This window comes from Amblyraja radiata, chromosome 1 (genome assembly GCF_010909765.2).
Source record: "Amblyraja radiata isolate CabotCenter1 chromosome 1, sAmbRad1.1.pri, whole genome shotgun sequence".
Classification (NCBI taxonomy): domain Eukaryota; kingdom Metazoa; phylum Chordata; class Chondrichthyes; order Rajiformes; family Rajidae; genus Amblyraja; species Amblyraja radiata.
The window spans coordinates 28,145,816-28,162,317 of NC_045956.1; the positions used below are offsets into that span (position 1 = coordinate 28,145,816).

Consider the following 16,502-nt stretch of genomic DNA (forward strand, 5'->3'; position numbering starts at 1 on the left):
AAATTTACTGATGACACATACCTGTCGGTAGATAGGAAATGAGGTTGTGAAAGGAGTGGGCAGAGATGGAGTATGAAGTGGGAAAGTATGAAATTGTGCGTTTTGGCACGAAAAATGTAGAAGCAGCACATTATCTGAAAGATGAGTGATAGCAGAGCCTGACATGTCGGGAGGTTTGGATTAGGTAACTTTGTACATGGTTCAAAACAGGCTCAGATGTAGGTAGAGCGAATACAATTAGAACAGCTAACAGCATGTTAGTAGTAACAAGGAACTGCAGTTGCTAGTTTACATAAATAGACGCAAAGTGCTTGAGTAACATGGCGTGTCAGGCAGCATCCCTGGTGAGCGTGGATAGGCGCTGTTTCAGGTGGGAAGCCTTCTTTGGTCTGGAGCAGGGAATTGCAGGTGCTCAGTCACCATCAGCAAGTGTGTAGGGGTGATTATGACACTCCCTACGGAGATGTCCAAACTCACCGCACGCATGACACCGTGCCTTTCCCCAACTCCAACGCACGGTTCTAGGGAGACCCCTACACTCCACCTTGAAGCTCCCCTCAGCGCCTTCCTTCTCTCCCACCTTCATGAACACCCTCCTCTTGAAGCTCAAGACCCCTTTTTCATCAGGGTCATTCCCGGGGTGCATAAGCCTAAAGCACTTAGACCGCACCTCCCCAAACGTAGACAGGTGTGGAAGAAGTGTCGCATCCCGAATACACGTGGAGCAACTCCGCAGAAGAACCGGCCTCACCCTGGATACCCACGGATCCACCTGGATGTGGAAACCCCCCCCCACTAGAGCCCCCTCTCCAACACCAGGGCCACATCCTTCCGGGACTTTAGTATCATCTCAACCTTTCCTCGTTCGAAAGAGACAACAACACCCCTCTTGAGAAGGTCATGCACGCCCTTCGTAATTGCTCCCCTAGTCCACAGGGGCCCAGTTTGGACCCAGATACCGAATCTTTCCCAATCCAAGTCAACATGAGGCTCATCCTCACATGGCCTCGTACCCGCCGCTGATACCACCACTGCGTAACTCCGGAGAGAGAAATGAAGGAGAGAGAGGGGGAGGGAGAGAGGGGGAGGGAGAGAGGGGGGGGAGAGAGAGAGGGGGAGAGAGAGGGAGAGAGGACAGAACTGCGTACATTAATTTATTTACTTATTCATTTATTCATTTAAAGATAAGTTCAGTACATTTATTCTCCCCCTCTCTCCCTCCCTCCCCCTCTCTCCCTCCCTCTCCCTGCCCCTCTCTCTCTCCCTCCCTCTCCCTCCCCCTCCTTCCTTTCTCTTTCCCCTCCCTCCCCTCCCTCCTTCAGTCATGCATTCGATGCTCTCCCGTCCCCTCCCCCTGCCCCACTGCCCCTGCTGCCAGCTCGCTGGAGGTTCTGGAGAGGCGGAAGAGAACGGGGCAGCCCTCGAGCGACCGGTTCGATTCCCGCAAGGCGCTGATCCAGGGGGAGAGAGAGGAGGGGAGGGGAGAGGGGGAGTGGCAGAGCGCAAAGATGGGACCCTCCACAACTAGAGGGGGGAGAAAGAGAGGGGGGAGAGAGGGGGAGAGAGAGAGAGGGGGAGAGAGAGAGGGGGAGACAGAGAGGGGGGGAGAGAGAGAGGGGGAGACAGAGGGGGAGAGAGAGAGAGAGAGGGGGGAGAGGGGGAGGGGGAGAGAGGGGGGGAGAAGGGGGGGTAAGGGGGGAGAGAGGGGTGGAGGGGTGTGAGGGGGAGGAGGGGGGAAAGGGGGCGGAGAGGGGGAGAGAAGAGGGGAGGGGGAGAGGGGGGGTAAGAGAGAGAGATGGGAGAGAGAGAGAGGGGGAGATAGAGGGGAGAGAGAAAGGGGGAGAGAGAGGGATGGAAAGGGAGAGGGGGAGAGAGAGAGAGAGGGAGAGGGAGAGAGAGGGGGGGAGAGAGGGAGAGAGAGGGGAGAGAAATAAAATTAGTGAACAGCTACCCAATAATACCGCCCCCCCCCCGCTCTCCTCCCACTCCCCCCACCCTCTCCCAGAGGCGAAACGATGATAGTTAAAGGGCCAAACGACCTCTTGCTAGCCCGTTAGGGCCGAAATCCCTGTTCAGAAGTTCTATTCTGAAGCAGAATTAGAGATACAGAGAGAGAGAGAGAAAGATGGAGAGAGAGAGAGAGGTCACCTTTCTCAACCTCCGGTTCGTTGACCTCCCCAAGGTCGCGCTCCAGGTCGAAGGTCATCTCCAGCGGGTAGTAGAGGCTGCGTTCTGGGTCGACCTTCCGGGTTGCCTGGGTCAGAGGTCACAAGGGGGGGGGTTAGAGGGTTCCGAACGCGTGCTGGAAGAGGTTGAAGGTCGGCGGCGGGGTCCGGGGGTCAACTACAGGTCAAAGGTCGCCACGTAGGAGGCAGAGGTGACTAGAGGTTGAAGGTCACCACTGGAAAGCAAGCCAATCGTAACAGGGGTCGACTTGAGTGCAAAGGTCACCAAACCCAAGATGACCAGTGGAGGGGGGGCAGGGGCTAAAGGTCACCATGGGACCAGGGCGGTCGCTGGTCGGCACGGACTCGGTGGGGAAGAGCCTGTTTCCGCGCTGTATCTCTAAACTAGTGTGTGAACGGGCGATCGCTGGTAGGCACGGTCTCGGTGGGCCGAAGGGCCTGTTTCCGCGCCGTCTCTCGTGGCTTGACAACTAAAGATTGCTCCTTTCTCCTCCCGCTTCTCACCTCAGACTCTGGGCTCGGCGGATCACCTCGAAGAACAAAATACTCGAGGGAAACTCGTCCCAACCAAACGGTAAACGGCCCGTCCACATATACAGGCTTCCCAGGGTGATGGTGGCCGAGAAGAGTCTTTTGCTCATCGTTCTGGATACCTTGAAAGGAAAAACCACAGACACGTTTACCTTCAGAAGTGTGACGTGTTGCATTTTGGGACGTCGAACAAGGGCAGTGAATGGTAGGCCTCTGGGTAGTGTTGCAGAGCAGAGGGATCTAGGAGTACAGGTGTATGGTTCCGTCAGGGCCGGATTTAGATGAAGAGAGGCCCTAAGCTGTTCCACTTGTGAGGCCCCCTCCGCGTTGGTTTTCAGCGCTGGCGGCGAGGCAGCGACCGACAGCCATGGCGGCCAAATCTCCCACAATTCAAAGCGAGGGAGAAAGTGCCCAGCGCCGACCAGTTGCCGTTGCAGTGCGCATGCGCAGGGCGGCCGATGATGTGCTGGCCGTGGTTGTGCGCACGTGCAGGGGGGAGGACGTGCAGGCCGCAGCAATGCGCATGTGCAAGGCGACCTGCCGTGCCGGCAGAAGAGGAGCGAGCGGAGCCCGGCAGCCCGGACATGGATAGCGGGGGGAGATGGAGAGAGAGAGATAGAGAGGGGGGCCCGCCCAGAGTTGAACGGTGGGTGTCCTGCCTTGGCCGGAGGCCCCCCTAGACCTCGAGGCCCTAAGCTTAAGCTTGTCTAGTTTATAGGTAAATCCGGCCCTGGGTTCCGTGAAGGTCGAGTCGCAGGTTGATAAGGTGGTCAACAAGGCTTTGGGCACTTTGGCATTCATCAGCCAGAGTATTTAGTCTAGAGGTTGGGAGGTCACATTGCAGTTGCGCAAGACGTCGGTGAGGCCGCATTTAGAGTATTGTGTTCAGTTCTGGGCGCCGTGTTACAGGAAAGATGTCGTCGAGCTGGAAAGGGCGCGGAGAAGATTTACGAGGATATTGCCGGGACTCGAGGGGAGAGGTTGGGGAAGGCTGGGACTCTATTCCACGGAACGCAGGTGGATGAAGGGTGATCTTATAGAGGTGTACAAAATCACCAGAGGAATAGATCGGGTAGACGCACAGAGTCTCTTGCCCAGAGTAGGGGAATCGAGGACCAGAGGACATGGGTTTAAGGTGAGAGAGAGGGGGGGAAGATTTAAAGGGAATTTGACGGGTGACTATTCCACACGGAGGGTGGTGGGTGTATGGAACGAGTTGCCGGAGGTGGTAGTTGAGGCAGGGGCTGAAGGGCCTGTTTCCGTGCTGTATCTCTAAACTAACACAACCCTGATTGGACTGATCCAGGATGGGGAGGAATCTGCCTACAGACAGGAAGTGACACAGATGGTGTCCTGTTGCCGTAGCAACAACCTGGAGCTCAATGCTCTTAAGACAGTGGAATTGATTGTAGACTTTAGGAGAGCTCCCCCTCCCTTCACCCCACTCATCATCAACAACACCACAGTCACATCTGCGGAGTCTTTTAAGTTCCTGGGAACCATAATCTCCAAGGACCTTAAATGGGGGGCCACCATCGACTCCACAGTCAAAAAGGCACAACAGAGGATGTACTTCCTGCAACAGCTGAGGAAGCACAATCTGCCACAGGCAATGATGGTCCAATTCTATACGGCCATCGTAGAGTCTGTTCTCACCTTCTCCATCACGTTCTGGTTTGGCTCAGCCACCAAGCACGACATCCGGGGGCTGCAGCAAATTGTCCGATCAGCAGAGAAGGTTATTGGCTGCAACCTTCCCTCCATTGATGAACTGTACACTGCAAGGGCCAGGAAGCGAGCGGGCAAGATCATCTCTGACCCCTCTCACCCTGGCCACAAACTCTTTGAATCACTTCCCTCTGGAAGGCGACTCTGGATTGTCAAAGCTGCCACAGCCAGACATAAAAACTGTTTTTATCCACGAGTAGTTGCTCTACTCAACAGCCAAAAATATGTAGCCTCCCTTTGATCTGGTATTTTGTTGGTTCACATGCTTGATCAATGGTGTTTTATCATTAATGTTTTATTATTATTAATGTTTAGTGTTTTCTGAGTCATTCATAACTGTCACTGTATGTCATGTTGTTACCTGTGGGCGGAGCACCAAGACAAATTCCTTGTATGTGAATACTTGGCCAATAAACTTACTTACTTACTTAAACTAGTGTGTGAACGGGCGATCGCTGGTCGGCACGGACTTGGTGGGCCGAAAGGCCTGTTTCCACGCTGTATCTGTAAACTAAACTCACCTACAAGATGGGGAATGTGAATCTTCTGTCCATTTTCATCCTCAACTTCCTCTGGGTGCTAGGGATGGAGAGAGAGAGGGGGAGGAAGAGATAGAGAAACGGGGAGAGAGGGACAGTCTTAAGATATATTCAAACTCAAAACTCCCCTTCCCCTTAAGACAGAGAAAAAAGAAAAAGACATCGGGAGTCATCCCAAAAGGTGGGTACGCTAGTACAACGCGGTGAAAAAATACATTGCACGCTCTTCGCCCGATCTTCTACCGATCTCCTCCATCCGTCAACCTCACCCTCTCTCCCCACTTCCCCGCTATCCTCCCTCTCTCGCCCTCCTCTCATCCCTCTCTAGCCTCCCCTCTATATATCGCCAACTCTAATCTCCCCCTCGATCTCACTCTTCTTCCCACTCGCTCCCCTCTCTCTCTCCCCCTCTCTCTCCCTCCCTCTCTCCCTCGCTCTCTCTCTATCTCTCCCCTCTCCCTCTCCTCTCTCTCCTGCTCCCTCCTCTCTATCTCTCCCCCGTACCTGATACACGGTGATCTCTGCCTGCTGATAGCCCAGAGTCCGCTGCAGAGCGATCTTCGCCACCTCCACAGGTTGTGTTGGGAGTGGTCGGGGGAACGGGAAGGGGTTGGCGTGGGAGAATCGGGGGAACCAGTAAAGAATCCGCTGATACTTCCGTAGAGGATGGCTTTTATTTCCAAATATCTCGATCAGTAAAACCTTGGTGTCCACGCTGGGCAACACCCCTGAAAAACAGTGAGAGGGGGGAGTGTTAGAGCAGAGGGAGAGAGAAAGAGGGGGCAGAGAGAGGGGAAGAGAGAGAGAGAGGGGGAGAGAGAGTTTTAAGGGGGAGAGTTTTAGGGGAGAGAGAGTTTTAGATTATTTTCCCAAGTTGGGACAAGGGGAAGTACAACGGGATCTTGGGGTCCTTGTTCATCAGTCAATGAGCAGGTACAGCAGGCAGTAAAGAAAGCTAATGGCATGCTGGCCTTCATAACAAGAGTAGTTGAGTATAGGAGCAAAGAGGTCCTTCTGCAGTTGTACAGGGTCCTAGTGAGACCACACCTGGAGTATTGTGTGCAGTTTTGGTCCCCTAATGTGAGGAAGGACATTCTTGCTATTGAGGGAGTGCAGCGTAAGTTCACCAGGTTAATTCCCGGGATGGCGGGACTATCATTTACTGGGAGAATAGAGCGGCTGGGCTTGTACACTCTGCAGTTTAGAAGGATGAGAGGGTATCTCATTGAAACATACACGATTATTAAGGGTTTGGACACGCTAGAGGCAGGAAACATGTTCCCGATGTTGGGGGAGTCCAGAACCAGGGGCCACAGTTTAAGAATAAGGGGTAAGCCATTTAGAACGGAGACGAGGAAACACTTTTTCACCCAGAGAGTTGTGAGTCTGTGGAATTCTCTGCCTCAGAGGGCGACAGAGGCCGGTTCTCTGGGTACTTTCAAGAGAGAGTTAGATAGATCTCTTAAAGATAGCGGAGTCAGGGGATATGCAGAGAAGGCAGGAATGGGGTACTGATTGTGGATGATCAGCCATGATCACATTGAATGGCGGTGCTGGCTCGAAGGGCCGAATGGCCTACTCCTGCACCTATTGTCTGTTGTCTATTGTCATCTCCAGAGAGATTGGTTCCACCAGAAAGTATCTCACCCATCTCCAAGTTGTCTATTGTCTATCTGGAGAAGGTGAGATCGTTTATGGTGGAACTATTCTTACTGGAGATGGTTTAGAAGGTAGACAAAAATGCTGGAGAAACTCAGCGGGTGAGGCAGCATCTATGGAGTAAAAGAATAGGTGACGTTTCGGGTCAAGACCCTTCTTCAGACTGATGTCGGAGGGGGGGGCGGGTAGAAGAAAGGAAGAGGCTGAAACAGTGGGCTGTGGGAGGGCTGGGAAGGGGAGGGGAAAGTAGGGACTACCTGAGATTAGAGAAGTCAATGTTCATACCGCTGGGGTGCAAACTGCCCGAGCGAAATATGAGGTGCTGCTCCTCCAATTTGCGGTGGGACTCACTCTGAAAAATGGAGGAGGCCCAGGACAGAAAGGTCGGATTGGGAATGGGAGGGGGAGTTGAAGTGCTGAGCCACCGGGAGATCAGGTTAGTTATTGCGAACCGAGCGGAGGTGTTGGGCGAAGCGATCGCCAAGCCTGCGCTTAGTCTCACCGATGTAGAGCAGCTGCCACCGAGAGCAGCGGATGCAATAGATGAGGTTGGAGGAGGTGCAGGTGAACCTCTGCCGCACCTGGAAAGACTGCTTGGGTCCTTGGATGGAGTCAAGGGGGGAGGTAAAGTGACAAGTGTAGCATTTCAATAGACATTAGGCAATAGGTGCAGGCCATTCGGCCCTTCGAGCCAACACCGCCATTCAATGTGATCATGGCTGATCATCCACAATCAGTACCCCGTTCCTCCCTTCTCCCCATATCCCCTGACTCCGCTACCTTTAAGAGCCCTATCTAGCTCTCTTTTGAAAGTATCCAGAGAACCGGCCTCCACTGGCCTATGAGGCAGAGAATTCCACAGACTATTTTGTGTGGTTGCAAGGGAAAGTGCCAGAGAAGGGGTGGTTTGGGTGGGAAGGGACGAATTGACCAGGGAGTTACGGAGGGAGCGGTCTCTGCGGAAGTGGAGTGCGACCTTCCTCCTTGGGGATGGGTGAGGTAGTTTGTGGAGGAACCAATCTATCTGGAGAAGGTGAGATAGTTTGTGGTGCTGAAAGATCTAATAGTCAAATCTAAAATGTAGTCGTTCTTCTACAAAAGCATGGTCCAGCAGAACAAAAGAATGGCTCGGTGCCAAGTCTGAATGACTTAGCAAATTATATGGAACACAATATGGAGGACAGGTTGTCTTTTCAATAAAGACATTAAGATGGAAACCTGCGTAATAACATGTGCTTCTTTCAAGGCCATAAAGAAGCCAAGATTGAAAAAAATAGCTGACGCTCCAGAGATAAGTAATAACTTGTTATTGGATGAGCTTGATTTGGACCCAGCTTTTCCTATATTCTGAAAGGCTGCAGAATCTTTCAGTCATGCCATATTCAGACATGGTAGGAGTGTTTTACTGATAAGAAAAATGTATCATTGCGCTAACTTTCCTTTGTTCTGAAAGTGGGAGCCCAAGAAGCACTGAGCAACGTTTGTGCTCATTGTAGATCTTGCCACTCCCGTCTGATGAATCAATTAAAGATTGCCGTGGTCTACCTTCAACGGTTGTTGCTATCTGCTTTTTAAGGAACGAACTTTCACAGTGGGACCATTCTATCTGGAGACAGTGAGATAGTTTGTGGTGGGACCATTCTATATGGAGAAGGTGAGATAGTTTGTGGTGGGACCATTCTCGCTGGAGAAGGTTAGATAGTTTGTGATGGAACCATTCTATCTGGAGACAGTGAGATAATTTGTGGTGGGACCATTCTATCTGGAGACAGCGAGATAATTTGTGGTGGGACCATTCTATATGGAGAAGGTGAGATAGTTTGTGGTGGGACCATTCTCACTGGAGATGGTTGGGATTGGGTTCCAGAGGTCCTCTCTCCCAGCTGATGGTCGGGGCGTGTGGTAGGCGGCGGTGGGACCTACCGTGTGCTTCCATCTGCTCCAGGACCTGCACGGCACATTCCTGCTGCCTTGGGAAGTGGTTGAACATCCTCTGGATGAAGTTCCGGGGCACGAAGACTTCCTTGGGGAAAACTTCCAGCAGCCGGTTGTAGACGGACACATCCCTCTCCACGCCAAACTCCGGCATCTTGCGCAGGGCTGCGTAGATGAAATCCACGTGGTTCCTGCGCCGGGGCTCACGGCCGCAGTAGGTTGACAACACCCTCTGGAAGGTTTCCTTGTCTCTCCGTGGGACAGCGACACCTTCAAACAAATCCTCGGGAGAACGTACGTCTTGGCCGCGACCCTTCCCCTCATTACCCCTCGTAACTTCTGAAGAGTCCTTGCCTCGGTCCCCAGGGGTACAGAAAGTCCGTATGTTGCCCTGAAAGTAATCATGCAGGTACAGCAGGCAGTAAAGAAGGATTCATAAAAAGAGGAGAAAAGAGGTCCTTCTGCAGTTGTACAGGGCCCTAGTGAGACCACACCTGGTGTATTGTGTGCAGTTTTGGCATGTTGACCTTCATAACAAGACGAGTTGAGTATCGGAGCAAAGAGGTCCTTCTGCCATTGTACAGGGCACTTGTGAGACCACATCTGGAGTATTGTGTGCAATTTTGGTCCCCAAATTTGACGATGGATATTCTTGCTATTGAGGGAGTGCAGTGTAGGTTCACAAGGTTAATTCCCGGGATGGCAGGACTGTCATCTGCTGAAAGAATGGAGCAGCTGGGATTGTATACTCTAGAATTTAGAAGGATGAGAGGGAACCTTATTGAAACATAAGATTATTCAGGGTTTGGACACGCTAGAGGCAGGAAACATGTTCCCGATGTTGGGGGAGTCCGGAACCAGGGGCCACACACACAGTTTAAGAATAAGGGGTCGGCCATTTAGGACTGAGATGAGGAGAAACTTTTCCACCCAGAGAGTTGTGAATCTGTGGGATTCTCTGCCACAGAAGGCAGTGGAGGCCGATTCACTGGATGTTTTCAAGAGAGAGTTAAATTTAGCTCTTAGGGCTAACGGAATCAAGGGAGGAACGGTGTACTGATTGTGAATGATCAGCCATGATCATATTGAATGGCGGTGCTGGCTTGAAGGGCCGAATGGCCTACTCCTGCACCTATTTTTCCAAGTGTTGTGATAGTCCCTGCCTCAACTACCTCCTCCAGCAGCTCGTTCCATACACCCACCACCATCTGTGTGGAAAGGTTGTGCCTCAGGTTCCTATTAAATCTTTCCCCCCCTATCTCACCTTATACCAGTGTCCTTTGGTCCTCAATTCCCCTACTCATGGCAAGAGACTCTGTGCGTCTACCCGATCTATTCCTCTGGTGATTTTGTATACCTCTATAAGATCACCCTTCATCCTCCTGCGCTCCAAGGAATAGTCCCAGCCTGCCCCAACCTCTCCCTGTAGCTCAGGCCCCTCGAGTCCCGGCAACATCCTCGTAAATCTTCTCCGCGCCCTTTCCAGCTTGACGACATCTTTCCTGTAACACGGTACCCAGAACTGAACACAATACTCTAAATGCGGTCTCACCAACATCTTAAACAATCACGGCTGATCTATCTCTCCTTCCTAACGCCATTCTCCTGCCTTCTTCCCATAACCTCTGACACCCGTACTAATCAGCAATCTATCTATCTCTGCCTTAAATATATCCACTGACTTGTGGCCTCTACCGCCGTCTGTGGCAACGAATCCCACAGTTTCACCACCCTCTGGCTAAAGAAATTCCTCCTCATCTCCTTCCTAAAGGAACGTCCTTTAATTCTGAGGCTGTGCCCTCTGGTCCTAGACTCTCCCACTAGTGGAAACATCCTCTCCACATCCAGTCTATCCAGGCCTTTCACTATTTGGTGAAGTTTCAATGAGGTCCCCCACCCCCGTTCTTCTAAACTCCACCGAGTACAGGCCCAGCGCCGACAAACGCTCATCGTACGTTAACCCACTCATTGCTGGGATGGTTCTTCTAAACCTCCTCTGGACCCTCTCCAAAGCTGGCACATTCTTCCTCAGATACGGGACCCAGAGGGATGAGAAGGTGAAGGTCAAAATCACACATTGGTCCCGGCTCACACGATCTTCCCAGGGCTATGACTGTTTGACTCTGAGGCCCGGCAGATAACAAGACTCACCTGCAAGACACCAGCACTCATAAACGACAATCTCCTCGGCATTGAGGCAGTCTTGTGACATCTGGAGACGGTCAGGATGAACCTGACGTGGAACATCTCGAAAACAGAGCGGTGAAGACAGTGTGAGAGCAAAGGTTTCATGCTGCGAGCAGCTTCTGAAAGAGAGAAGGGCGGAAATTGCCACCAATTTACATCAGTTCAGCACAGGAAATGGCCCCTTCCACCCCCATTGAGTGCAGTTTTAGTCCTTCTGCAGTTGTACAGAGCCCTAGTGAGACCACACCTGGAGTATTGTGTGCAGTTTTAGTCTCCAAATTTGAGGAAGGACATTCTTGCTATTGAGGGAGTGCAGCGTAGGTTCACCAGGTTAATTCCCGGGATGGTGGGACTGTCATATGCTGAGAGAATGGAACCACTGGGCTTGTATACTATGGAATTTAGAAGGATGAGAGGTGATCTTAGTGAAACATATAAGATTATTCAGGATTTGGACACGCTAGAGGCAGGAAACATGTTCCCGATGTTGGGGGAGGACCAGAACCAGGGGCCACACACAGTTTAAGAATAAGTGGTCGGCCATTTCGGACTGAGATGAGGAGTAACTGTTCCACCCAGAGAGTTGTGAATCTGTGGGATTCTCTGCCACAGAAGGCCAAATTGGCAGAGGCCAATTCACTGGATGTTTTCAAGAGAGATTTAGCTCTTAGGGCTAATGGAATCAAGGGATATGGGGAGAAAGCAGGAACGGGGTACTGATTGTGGATGATCAGCCATGATCATATTGAATGGCGGTGCTGGCTCGAAGGGGCCAATGTCTATGTTTCTCTTTCTGCAATGTCCGTGCCAAACTCGATGCCAAGTTCAGGCACTCACGGTGGTGCAGCAGTAGAGTTGCTGACCCGGGTTCCATCCTGACTACGGGTGCTGTTAGTACGGAGTTGGCATGTTCTCCCCGTGACCTGCGTGGGTTTTGTCCGGGCGTACACGGGACAATAAACTCAACTAAAATATTACTTGTCAGAGGGAGAGGGAGAGGGAGAGGGAGAGGGAGAGGGAGAGGGAGAGGGAGAGGGAGAGAGAGGGGGGAGAGGGAGGGAGGGAGAGGGGGACAGAGAGAAAGAGACAGAGCAAGAGAGGGAGAGGGGGAGGGGGTCAGAGATGGAGAACGTCAGAGAGAAAGACAGGAGATTATTGTATTTTTCTTTACCTCTCTCTCTCTCTCTCTCTCTCCTCTCCCAAGCTGAGTATTGTGGGAGGAAGGAATGTAGTTCTACAGGAAACCCCTTAGTTTACAGTAGTTTACTGGACATTATCTCGCACTGAACGTTATTCCCTTTATCCAGTGTCTGAACACTGTGGACTGTACATCGATTGTAATCATGTACAGTCTTCCCGCTGACTGGAGAGCACGCAACAAGAAAGCTTTTCACTGTACCTCGTTGTACGTCGGGGCATTATATTGATATTAACCTAAAATAAGCAAAATGAGACAATTATAACAAAATAAGTGAAATTTTACAGAATTCACAAATATTTCTCTCTCAATTCCTTATTCTCTGCCCCAGCTCCCAAAAACCTGTCCCACTAACAAACATATTTCATGCTTCACCCTCCCTCCACGTTTTAAAGTCTTTATTATGAAGATTTTTGCGCATTTCACCTTTTAAGAGATCTATGTCGCTCTGCAGGGCGCCGCCGTTTTCTTTTAGTCCCCATTCACTTCCTTGACCTTCTTTGCCCTCACCTGTGCATCGCCCTCTATCTTCCCCTGAGTGGAGAACCGTGGTTCTGAACTTTGGTTCCTACCCAAAAAAAACATGAGGTCTGTTTGAGGACTGGTTGCTGGGGAGTTTTCTAGAGCAGAGAGGCGCAGGTAAACAGTTCCCCAAAGGAGGCGTAGACCAAAGGTATCTCGGAGCACTCGTACATCTGCAGTGTGTCTTTGTGGAGTTTGCACGTTCTCCCTGTGGCCCATTCCAGCTCCCACCCAACTTGGATGATCTCGGTGGTGCAGCGGTAGAGTTGCTGCCTCACAGCGCCAGAGGCCCAGGTTCCATCCTGAGTACGGGTGCTGTCTGTACGGAGTTCGCACGTTCTCCCCGTGACCTAAGTGCGTTTTCTCCTGGTGCTCCTGTTTCCTCCCACACTCCAAAGACGTACAGGTTTGTAGGTCAATTAGCTTCGGTAAAAATTGTAAATTGTCCCGTGTGTGTGTGTAGGATAGTGTTAGTGTGCGGGGATCGCTGGTTAGCACGGACTTGGTGGGCCGAATGGCCTGTTTCCGCACTGTATCTCTAAACTAAACTGGTGTGTGAACGGGTGATCGCTGGTCGGCGCGGACTAACTCAGCGGGTCAGGCAGCATGTCTGGAGAATGTGGACAGGTACAAAGTGCTGGAGTAACTCAGCGGGTCAGGCAGCATGTCTGGAGAACGTGGACAGGTACAAAGTGCTGGAGTAACTCAGCGGGTCAGGCAGCATCTATGTGGAGAACGTGGACAGGCACAAAGTGCTGGAGTAACTCAGCGGGTCAGAAGGAATGGGTGACGTTTCTGGTCGAGATTATTCTTCAGACTTTGTGAATCTAACAATAAATGGAAACATGCAATTTAAATTTTAAAACTTCCTCAAGCATAATTTAGACAACATTTAAATGATTTAATGGGACTTCTAAAAATCAAGATCATGATTTTCTTTTGGTCGAATGAAATTCTCTGAACTGTCCTCAAAATGCCAGACATGCAGAGAAGTTCTAGTACGATGTGAAGTCACTTTAGTTCAGGGCTCGGCAACCGATAGCCCAATGCAGCCCTAACCCGGAATTATCCGGCCTGCAGATTTCCGTCATCTCCGGTACCTCCCGGGTCCAATGTGGCGGCGCCCAGGCGCAGTGACGCAAGGAGGCCCGTGCTGGAGGCCGCAATGGCGGAGTCGCCGAGCAGCGCCGAGCTCTGGCTGTACCGCATCCTGCGCAAAGTCGCCGGCATGGCCGTGCACCTTCTGTGTCTGAGCTTGACTGTCGGGATTAAAGATTCACTCTATCATCTGTGGTCGGGATCGGGGTTGTCAATAGGCCAGGGATGAGTGAGTGTGAGTGGCTTCCTCGAAGGGGCGGGATCCATGTGTACACGTGATAGATGTAGCCCGCCATCCACGGACATGCGTTCATTCATTACAAGAGGAGTTGAGTATCGGGGCAAAGAGGTCCTTCTGCAGTTGTACAGGGCCCTAGTGAGACCACACCTGGAGTATTGTGTGTAGTTTTGGCATGTTGGCCTTCATAACAAGATGAGTTGAGTATAGGAGCAAAGAGGTCCTTCTGCAGTTGTACAGGGCCCTAGTGAGACCACACCTGGAGTATTTTGTGCAGTTTTGGCATTGTTGGCCTTTATAACAAGAGAAGTTGAGTATAGGAGCAAAGAGGTCCTTCTGCAGTTGTACAGGGCCCTAGTGAGACCACACCTGGAGTATTGTGTGCAGTTTTGGCATGTTGGCCTTCATAACAAGAGGAGTCGAGTATAGGAGAAAAATAGGTCCTTTGCAGTTGTACAGGGCCCTAGTGAGACCACACCTGGAGTATTGTGTGCAGTTTTGGTCTCCAAATTTGAGGAAGGACATTCTTGCTATTGAGGGAGTGCTGCGTAGGTTCACCAGGTTAATTCCTGGGATGGCGGGACTGTCTTATGCTGAGAGAATGGAGCGGCTGGGCTTGTATACTCTGGAATTTAGAAGGATGAGATGGGATCTTATTGAAACATATAAGATTATTAAGGGTTTGGACACGCTAGAGGCAGGAAACATGTTCCCTATGTTGGGTGAGTCCAGAACCAGGGGCCAGTTTAGGAATAAGGCGTAAGCCATTTAGAACAGAGATGAGGAAACACTTTTTCACACAGAGTTGTGGAATTCTCTGCCTCAGAGGGCGGTGGAGGCCGGTTCTCTGGATACTTTCAAGAGAGGATTTCAGTGTTGGATTACAGAGGTGGAACCTCGGCAGTGGTGAAGCCTCGTGGCGGCTCCGAAGCCTGGCGGGTCGACCTGCAGTCAGCGGTCGATGAAAGTGTATGGGGACCACTATGGGGAGGGGGGGGGGGAGGAAGAACAATGGAGGAGCCGCCGTGGGGCAACCGCTGTGGGGGAGAAAACAAAGGAGGAGCGCGTGTAATTTGTAACGTTGTCAGCGCCGTAGGTGGCCGCGATTTGTATACATTGGGTATGTATGCAAGCAAAGAATCTCACTGTGCCTTGTCACATAGGACAATAAAGTATTCCATTCCATTCCAGACTCCTATTTCTTGAATATAGCTCCGTGTTCAACGCCAGTATCCCATCCAAACTCATCTGGAAAATCCTGGACTGAGGAGACAGCATCCATCTCTGCCACTGGATCCTCGACTTACTGACACATGGACCACAATCAGTGAGGAGGTGACAATACCTCCTCTACCACAACTCTCAAAAACCAGTGCCCCGACATGGATATGTTCTCATTCCATTACTACACTCACACATGTGTAGCCAAATTCAGCTACATCTCCATTGAGAAGCTGGCAGGTGACACCACTGTGGTCGGCCAGATGACGAATAATGATGAGACAGAGCACAGGAAGGAGATATAGAATTTAATAACATGATTTCAGGATAACAACCACTCTCTCAACGTCAGCAAGACAAAGGAGCTAGTTATCAACATCAGGGATGGTGGTGGATTGCATGCCCTAATCACCATCAATGGAAATGGTTGAGAGCTTCAAGCTCCTTGACGTAAATATTACTAATGATCTAACATTGTCCAACCACATTGAAGTGACATTAAAGGAAGGACACCAATGCTGAGAAAATTTGGTAGGTCTCCAATGATTCTTACAAACTTCGACATAAGTACCATGGAAAGCATACGGTCGTGTACACCACAGTTTGGTTTGGGAACAACTTTTCCCAAGACAACAAGAATTTGAAGATTAAGTTTAGTTTAGTTTAGAGATACAGCGCGGAAACAGGCCCAGCGATCCCTGCACATTAACACTACACACACTAGGGACAATTTTTACATTTACCAAACCAATTAACCTACAAACCTGTACGCCTTTGGAGTGTGGGAGGAAACCGAAGATCTCAGAGAAAACCAAACGCAGGTCCGTACAGGCAGCACCCATCGTCGGGGTCTCCCGCGCTGCACGCACTGTAAGGCAGCAAATCTACCGCTGCGCCACAGTGCCAATTGTAGATGTAGCCCACTCAATCTCACAGTCCAAACTCTCCACTATTGACTCCCCCCCACTACAATCTCCAGAAGCATGATCATTAAGTATGTTCAGGACTTGAGATGGAGGATTAGACTACAGGGCATTCAGGGCTAAAGAAATATGGCAGGGAAGCGGATTTCCAGCAATGTTCAATTATGTCCTGTCTGGCTGCCACACCAGGTCCAAAGGGCAGTACGGGGTATTGTGGCTGCAGTTACTTGTTTCATGCTACATTTAATTTGCTGCAACTGTGAACATTTATTGAATTATATTGATTAGATTTCAGTTAGAAGTGTGAATTATGTACACTGAGTTTTTCAGAAGGAACTGCAGATGCTGGAAAATCGAAGGTAGACAAAAGTGCTGGAGAAACTCAGCGGGTGCAGCAGCATCTATGGAGCGAAGGAAATAGGCAACGCTTCGGGCCGAGACACTTCTTCAGACAGATGTAGGGTGGGGGGGGGGGCTGGGAGAAGAAAGGTGTAAGGAAGAGGTGGAGCCAAAGGGCTGAGGGAGAGCTGAGAAGGG

General features: G+C 50.9%; 1 protein-coding gene across 1 annotated transcript; it reads right to left on the reverse strand.

Moving 5' to 3' along the window:
* Window positions 1-1,106: 1,106 nt before the first annotated feature.
* ecsit (ECSIT signaling integrator) lies at window positions 1,107-13,694 on the reverse strand. The gene is made up of 9 exons (XM_033035284.1): window positions 13,560-13,694; window positions 12,390-12,531; window positions 10,730-10,884; window positions 8,567-8,969; window positions 5,489-5,712; window positions 4,967-5,024; window positions 2,691-2,839; window positions 2,149-2,254; window positions 1,107-1,524 (listed from the first exon to the last, which is right to left on the reverse strand). The coding sequence occupies exons 1-9, from the start codon at window positions 13,692-13,694 to the stop codon at window positions 1,319-1,321; spliced, it is 1,578 nt and encodes a 525-aa protein (XP_032891175.1). The 3' UTR covers window positions 1,107-1,318.
* Window positions 13,695-16,502: the final 2,808 nt, after the last annotated feature.